Source organism: Nicotiana attenuata, chromosome 2 (assembly GCF_001879085.1).
Source record: "Nicotiana attenuata strain UT chromosome 2, NIATTr2, whole genome shotgun sequence".
Classification (NCBI taxonomy): domain Eukaryota; kingdom Viridiplantae; phylum Streptophyta; class Magnoliopsida; order Solanales; family Solanaceae; genus Nicotiana; species Nicotiana attenuata.
In genome coordinates, this window is record NC_031990.1 from 76,542,131 (window position 1) to 76,551,316 (window position 9,186).

Here is a 9,186-nt window from a genome sequence, read left to right on the forward strand (position 1 = left end):
TGATCGCAAAGATAAAAGGACCAACTGTGTAATTTTAAGCAAATACCGACCAACTTTGGTCGGTAACATATTTTAATAATTTAATTTTACCGACTAAAGTTGGTCGGTGTATGTAAATTACGTTATATTATCAATTATTAAAATTTAAAGATTAGCGACCAAAGTTGGTCGGTAAATTTAAATATATATATTTTTTAAAAATTAAAATTTAAAAATTAGCGACCAAAGTTGGTCGGTAAATGTGAAATCTGGGTAATCCTTGTTCATTAACTGACCAACTTTGGTCGGTAATTATTAATTATTTTTTTTTTTTAAGATTAAGCGACCAACTTTGGTCGCTAATCAGAAGATTTTTTTTTAAAATTAAATATCGACCAACTTTGGTCGGTTTTCTGGGTTTTAATTTATGCATAAAATGCATATTTTGGCAGCTACACCACCTGCCAGCATACCAAAATTACTAAACAGGCATTTTATGCCAACAACAACAACAACAACGACAATAATAAACAACAACAACAACAATAATAACAACAACACAACAACAACAACGACAACAATAAACAACAACAACAACAACAACAACAACAACAACACAATTCAATAAATACATTAAAACTAACAAATTAAAGTTCAATAGAACTAAAAAATCCAAAACCAAGTTAATACTTATTACAACTAGTTCAGAACCGGTTCTATTTGTCTAATTCAAAGTATATACAAGTCAATGAGTGTTTTGTACAACATCATCATCAACGTCTGATGAACTTTCATCTAAAAGACGGTATCGAGAAGGGTCTTGTGGAGGACGTGAAGAACGACCACGAGGAGGACTGGAGGAACGATCACGGGGAGGACGGAAAGAACGCTCACGTTCAAGTCGAGCCTCTGGCGATGACTCATGAGACCGAGGCTACGGAAAAGCTCCAATAGATAGGAGAGTTCTGATCTGAGCTTGCATGCCAAGGAATTGAGCATCTCTAACCCTTTCTCTTTCCTTGGCCACTTCTAGCTCGGATGTGAGCTTTGTCACAGTCTCCCGCATAGCAGAGAGGCTCACCCCATTAAGTTGCTCGCCTTGCGAGGAAGTCCCTATTTCTTGCATTCCACACTTATAGTGATGGAACTTTTTAGTAGGAAGCCCGTATACCTTCCTCTATTTTGGACCGCCAGCAGACTCCATCCATATTCTTTCAGCATCCTCGTCCGAAGGTTGGGTTTGCTCGCCCGATTCACCAGCTGGCTGAGTGCGGATGAATTCCTCCACGTTAGTTTGGTAGCGACCCTGTACGAAAATTTAAATTGAATTAGTATTTCAAAATTTATATAAAAGCAAATTAAAATACTTAAAGAAAATTGAAAGCTTACATATACAATCGAGGCCCAGTCCTCAACCCATCTTTCTTGATCCGTCTCTTTCTTCTTCTTTACAATATGCGTCTCCTTGAATATCTCATCATGGTTCATTGGACGCCCCAACTTCTTTTCCTGAAAAAAAAATTAATTTAGTTAATAAACTGAATAGATATACTTTGAAAATTAAAATAATTTAAGCAATTACGTACCAATCTTCTTTTTTATTGTCCCTAGGCTGACCGCACCTCCAGTGTGCAAGGAGCCTCCCTTCTCAGATGCGCGAGCTTTCTTTCCTTTTTCGCTCTTCTCTAAGAACTTTACGGTAAGCCATTGCCTTTGCAAATCATCCCATAAATTTTGAAGTAACCGGTCAGGCTTCTTGTTCTTCTTTCTAGCTTCGGAGAAAGTATGCGACAATCGCTTGCGAGCTTTATGATGAAAATTTGCAGCCACTTTCGCGCTATAGCGGTGTTCCCATATACACTTGCTCTGTATTTCAAAAGTTAAATATTAAACAAGAAATATCATAAATATAAATTATTAAACTGCTTAAAAGAACATTTATACCTTAAATTGATTGAAAATATGCTCCTTCAGCGAGAATTGGAAATCAGTCCAAGTCGCATAAGGGCCATCATAAAGCTTTCTGATGGCTTTGGTGATTATACTCGTAGTCCTATTACTCGGGATGAACCTGCAATTTAACAATTAAAACACATTAATATCTTAGTAAAAACTTTACAAAACAATAAACGCAAAAATAACAAATAACTCTTACCCATCACCCTCAGGGACTATGATGATCCTGCCATATTGATCATAATGCGCCTCCTCGTCATCATCAACATCATCGTCTGAAGCATGTATATCAGAGGCATGTGTGGACGGTGTAGGGGGGTCAGAGCTACTACATCGCAGGCGAAGGCCTAAAATAGATGGAGTCGCTGATGAAGATGGCTGCGATCCCTGTGACTGTGACATAGCTGGATAGACCTCAAGTGGCTGTGATACTGATGGCTGTGACCCGAGTGGCTGTGATCCATGTGGCTGTGACATGGATGGATGCGATCCATGCGATGCAGATGGCTGCGATCCATGCGATGCAGATGGCTGCGATCCACGTGGTCGTGAGGCAGTTGGACTGTATGTCGGACGTATAATCCTATGGCCATGTGATGAAAGACCTGGTGTCTGCATGAAGGTGTAGGGCTCGTGATGCTACAACAGCTCAGTATAGCCGTGGGGTGGAGGATAAGACATAGGCATCTCTGTAGAGGGTGGACAAGAGGGAGTATTATTAACTACCCTCCTCTTTTCCTTCCTAGCCTTTCCTCGACCCCGAGAACCAGTAGGGTCATTGTTACCTTGACCCTTGCCTGCCATCTGCATAATATAATACATATTTAGATTGAAACATATAAGAAACTAGCTATAAAATAAGAGTTATTTAAAAAACCAACTTTTTAAAGCTCACCGACGTATTGTTCCTCGTCCGAGAATACTTCGTCCTCACTTGTTTGAGCTTCATCAGTTGATTCTTCGTCCTCATTTTCTATAATTGTTACTTCATTTATATCAACTTCTTCAATTATGTGTTCAGGATGTTCCAAATTATTTTCTAGCTGATCGTCCACTATTTGGTGAACACTGGAGATATCATTTTGATATACAACATCTAACACATTCTCCACTTCCACCCTACCTACAGGCTTAGTTTTTATTACAACCAACCAATTGGACTTATTCCGCCGCAATGGATAAGGAGCATAATACACTTGCCTAACATTATGTGCAATTATGAAAGGATCATAGCGATCATACTCCCTCGTATGATTAACCTCAATTATGTTGTATTGTTTGTGTACTCTTGTACCTCTTGTTGGATTTGGGTCAAACCACTTGCATCTAAAGAGTATCAATTTCTTAAATGGCCAACCTGTATATTCTAGTTCTATTATTTATTTGAGCACACCATAATAATCAATATCTCCAACTTGGTTGCCATCACCACCTTGAACCCACACCCCACTGTTGTTGGTATTTTTATTTTTAGAGCAATCCTCTGTATGAAACTTATAACCATTCACTACGTACTTAGACATTGTTGTGACCTCAAGCCCAGGTCCCCAAGATATATCTTTCAAAAATTGATTTACACCATTATTTGGATTATTTACCTACATAGTGTTAAAAAAATTCATAAGCTAGCATAACTTACAAACATTATTTACGTACATAGTGTTAGAACATTATTTACGTACATATGGTTCTTTTAGGGATTGATAGATTTGTGAAGATCCTAATTAGTATATATAATTTATCATCAAATATATCTGTTTGTAAATTGATTCATCGACTTATAACTTACTCAGATGCATCGTTGAATATTAAAAACAAAACGTCTCACCTATATATATAACACGCTTCGTTGTACTACTTTAACACATATATAGCAAGTTATAGTATATGTTAGTGTATTCATCCCTTGTATTACAAAAGTGTTAACGGATTACATTTATATTATTTAGATAGTAAATATAAAAGTGATTTAAATTTTGACCAATGTTGACCAAATAACCGACCAAAGTTGGTCGGTTACTTTCCAAATATTAAAAAAAAGCGACCAAAGTTGGTTGGTAAATGTTTCCACTGTATTAACCAACCAACTTTGGTCAGTAATTTTAAATAAGATTTTTATATATTTTATAAAATATTTTAAATAATAATATAACTATTAAATTTTTTTATCTGGGTCCCACATTACCGACCAAAGTTGGTCGGTAATGTGAAATTTTCTTTGACTACACAATGCTGACCATCTGGGTCAACCTGATGACCACTTTACCGACCAACTTTGATCGGTAATTTATATAAAATAAATATAAAATATTTTTCTCCCCTTTACTGACCAACTCTGGTCGCAAAATTTTGGTCGCTAAATTCAGAATTTCTAATAGTGATATAAATATAAAGGTTTAACCGAAAGTTATACTTTTTGGTCAAACAATGCTAAATCAATCAAATAATTACAGAAGCAGCTGTAACTATAGTCTATACACAGAAGCAGCAGATTCCTAGGCTGCATACCTCCAATGTCACAGGAGAACGACATTAAACAGGGATAGAGATGTTGCTAAGACATGCTATCTTGGGTGGGATACATGAATCCATGGTTCTTTGCATATCCGGCACTATCCCAGGCTCTGGTCATGGGTAGTTAACAACGACAACAACAAAAAAAAATTAAATTTGGTAACTTTTTACACGTGGGGTTTGGCGAGGATAAGATATACGCAGTCTTACCTCTATTCTGGAAGGATAGAGAAGCTGTTTCCGATATCTTAGGTAGTTAACGATCTAAAAATATTTATACAATCAAAATCATTAGGTAGGGATAAGGTCTGCGTACACACTACCCTCTTCAGACCCCACATGTGGGATTGCACTGAGTTTATTATTGTTGTTATTGTTAATCAAAATCGAATCTGGTAAAAGTAATAAGTACTAGCTAACTTGTCATCAGAAGTTAAAATATACCAATAGTATAAATAAAATCTTTACACTACGTATATAACCTAAATTCTCTGTTAAATAAAGGACGCCCTACAGACTAATACCGACGAAAATTGCTAAATCACCAGCATTTCCACGGCATTAAATAACTGTAGTCAGTGGTGGAGCCAGGATCTTCACGAAAGGGTTCAAAAAATTTTTTTGTAGCTAGTGGGAATTGAACCCATGACTTTATGTAAATTTTAAACCCCCTTGACCACTAAACTATACTTTTGGATTGTGGTAAGGGTGTTCAAAACTTAATATATAAAGGTAAAACACAGATTTTGCCTTATATATACAGTGTAATTTTTCGACGAAGGGTGTTCGGGTGAACACCCTTGCGCCCCTAAATCCGCCCCTGACTGTAGCATGCCAGAGCTAAGGTCCTTCATCAACCCGGCACGGAATATGTTATATTACAGGTTGTAGTTATAGATATGTTCATTTAAGAATTTACCTTAATTATGTGGTTGCTTAATCATAATATTCATCATCGGAGGTGAATTTTTCTCGATTTTCATTTTATGCAAGATATATGAACAGTTGATATATATTTTGATTATAAAATTTAGTTATATGACTTTGTTACAATAGATCTTTAGTTAGATTACCATCCGATGAAATTAACCTCCTTGAGGTAATGCTAGGAACAATAAAAAACCAGAAGTAAAATGTCGAGAAAATTATGAATACACAGTATAGTTGAAGTAACTTTTAGAGCAAAATGGAAAATACCAATCCTAAAAGAGAGAATGTCTCATGATGCTTGTTATTTTCCCAAAAAAGAAAAAAAAGGAAAAAAAATTCCAGTGCCAATTTGGCCCTAGAAGATACAAATGCAATCACCAAATACAACAAAATTCAATTTTGCGATAATCAATTTAAAAGAGGGAATTAATTTAATAGCCCTGGTCAACAAGATAGTCACCAATTTTCTCAACCACCATGTTGCACTGTCCTGGGGTCACTGGTTCCTCATAGATACCAAAAATCAGAGCCTGGTTAGTTTTCTTGATGGTTATTCCACCAGATCCCTACACAAAAACAATTTTACAATCACTCAAAAATAGAAATATATATCAAGTCCAGATATATTGTCACAACTCAAAAAGAAGTTCACAAGATTTTAAGCACCTAGACAAAAAGGTATTTTGTCGAAAAGATCACTTTTAACATGCGACAGAAATTATTTACAACGGTAGTAGCAGTAAAATTGCATAAAATTTATGTATATCTTTTTGTATATAATATAAGAAATGTATATATAAAAATTACAAAAAATATATATTTTTAGTTATTATTTTGAGAACGGTTATACAGTATCATTTTCCTATAACAAAATGCACAAATCATGGATCTTTCATTTGCTTTGCCATAATCATGTCAAACAAGTGTACATGTTTTAGAGAACGTATACACTAAAAATTAGCGAAAAAACTGCACGTACGTTCGCCATTCCATGTAACATAGTTCTCAACCACATGCAAAGATCATCGTTATATTTACTTGCAATAAAATATGCACTAGATTTATCACACGAAATAGTTGTTGGAATAACAATGGAAATATCAAATATTACTACACAATTATTTCCTTCACAGTGATAAAGTTATATTCGTATGACCTATAGATCACGAGTTCGGACCGTGAAAGTAGCCACTAATGCTTGTGATAAGGTAGGCTGTCCAGTGACGAAACCAAAAATTTTACTAAGGATTAAATCAACATATAAAAAGGTTGACAGACGAAGTAGTATATATATATATATATATATATATATATATATATACACACACACATAAAAATAAATTTTTGGCTTAACTATACAATATTATTTTCCGGCTAAGAGGTGTCAGTTGACACCCCTTAGCCTAAGGTGGCTCCGCCACTGAGGTTGTCTACATCACACCCCTAGGGATACAATCCTCTTCGGATCCTGCATGAAGGAGGATGCTTTATGCACCGGACTATATTTTTTTTACACACAACTATTTATAATCAAATATACGAATTGGTTTGAGTCGTGCTATGCACGGTTCTAAGGAGAGAATGAGGACGATTACCTTCTTCCCACGGATGACAGCGCCAGGTTCTCCTTGGATTACCATGTATTTTGCCCCGCCAAGGAATAAACCAGTTGGAGCTAAATGTCCAGGTTCATCAAAATCTTTCATGATATTAGTAATTTCCTCTGGTTTAAACTGGTGGACACATACAAAAAAATTAATCCACTTGTTAAAAGATCATATTATATGAAATAAATGTAAAATAAGATTCTATGTTCGTATATGTCCATTGAATTTCATTATTAAATAAAGATCAAATCTTACTTCTTATAGAAAACCTCACGATCAACAACAGATCTAGCTAAACGCGAAAGAAATAAATCAAAAAGAAAAAGAAAAAAAACCCAACTCAAAGCATAAGTTGGGAAACCTACAAAGGGTGAAAAGATTATGGACAGGTATATTATATTCCACATTGACAGGAATTTAAATGACAATGAACGAAAATTGACAATTGAATATGTTTTGTTCTTATCATCAAAATGCTTTCCTTTATTTTCATATTAAACTTTTTTTATTTATTATAAAATCGAACTCTTTATCCATATTATAAAATGATAGTAACACAATATAGGTATATAAGAATATACTTGTTGTTTTTTTAAGAGAGACAAATCCATATAAAAATTGGTGATAGATCCAGAATTTAAACATTATGTATTTTGAGTAAGTTGTGAAATGTGTGTACATAATTCGCTCAATTGCCTAACCAAAAAAATTGATTGTTGGATCCACCGCTGATCAAAACACATAACATTGGATGAGAACAAAGGGGAAAAAAGAAATGCAAAACTGAACATATCCAAGGATATTTGACGAGAAAATTTGTGACGAAAAATCTATGGTTGTATCCGCGCGCCACTGACCAAAACACGATGAGAACAAAGGGAAAAACATGGAAAAACGAACAGATCGATTTGTCACGTCAAATGTCACGAACCTTAGGGAAAGTGGAACTCTGAGCCCAAACACTGCCATCATGGCCAAGGATAGCAGCAGCAGCGAGATGGTGACCTTGCTGACCTTCAATGTCAGCCATCAAATGATCATCAACATATGTTTGCCACGACATTTTGTTGCCCTAAATTAAGTTGTTGTCTTTGTCTTTTAATTTGTTTTCTCCTTGTTTTTACGATGTTGTTGTTCAAATATTTGATTGGAATGGAGAGACCACGAGAGAGAGTATAAATAGGCAGAGAGAATGGTTGGTAAATTAATGGGAACCGTGGATTGGACGTGATTACATGAGTGCCATTCACGTTCTGATTGATTCTGATGCTTATTGCCATCATTTCTGTTCGTTCGTTGAAGTTGTGGAGATTTGGTCACCACTGGCTTTGTCATGTGCCACAACTGAGATGCATCATTATTCACCAGCCACGTCATCACATCTCCATGCTTCCACCCAAAAAAGAATCCTTTTTTTTTTTTTTTTAATATAGGGAGAATTACACATAAGTGCAACTCACACACATATATTGCAATTACGAGGCTTATATTTAACTTTGCTAAGTTGTAGCCCAAAAATAATAGACTACGGCCTCATTGTTTTTTTTAAGATTAAGACGTCTGAATCTGGATACACATCTACATATTAAGATGTGTATTAAGATTAAGACATCTGAATCTTAATACACATCTGAATATTAAGATGTGTATTAAGATCTGAATACTAAATGATTAAGACTGTTTGATTTTTAACATTTGAATGTATAAAATTTATCTTTATTTGAAAATTTAAAAATATAAAATTCAAATGAAATACTAATTGATCTAATATTCTATCAATAAAATATATAGTTTTTAAAAATATGATAGTTGTTGGTGGTGAAGGCGAATTGGCGAATGCTGATTAGAGGCGGTGGTTGGTGGTAGTTTTGGTTGATGGTGGTGGTTAAGGTAGTAGCTAGTGGTGATTGGTAGTGGCGACGATTATGATTGAGGATGGTGGTGGTGGGTGGTGATAGTTAATAATGGCAGGTGGTGGTGGTAGTTGTAATTGAGCAAGGTGGTGGTGGGTGGCGGTATGTTATAATGATGGACCTTGCCGGTTGTGGTTGATGGTGATATGGTGGTTAGTTGTGGTAGTTGAGGTGGATGAGTGTTGATTGTGGTTGAAAATGATGGTGGTGGGAGTGGTGGTTATAATCAATGTTTTAAAAGGCGACGGCGTGAGGCGAGGCATTTTACCTCTAACGAGGCGAGGCGT

At 35.5% G+C, this 9,186-nt stretch overlaps 1 protein-coding gene across 1 annotated transcript; it reads right to left on the minus strand.

The window, feature by feature from the left end:
- LOC109213121 (profilin-1) lies at positions 5,565-8,154 on the minus strand. Its single transcript, XM_019376885.1, has 3 exons — positions 7,918-8,154; positions 6,975-7,112; positions 5,565-5,945 (listed from the first exon to the last, which is right to left on the minus strand). Exons 1-3 carry the CDS (start codon positions 8,047-8,049, stop codon positions 5,811-5,813), a joined length of 405 nt encoding a protein of 134 aa, XP_019232430.1. The 5' UTR covers positions 8,050-8,154; the 3' UTR covers positions 5,565-5,810.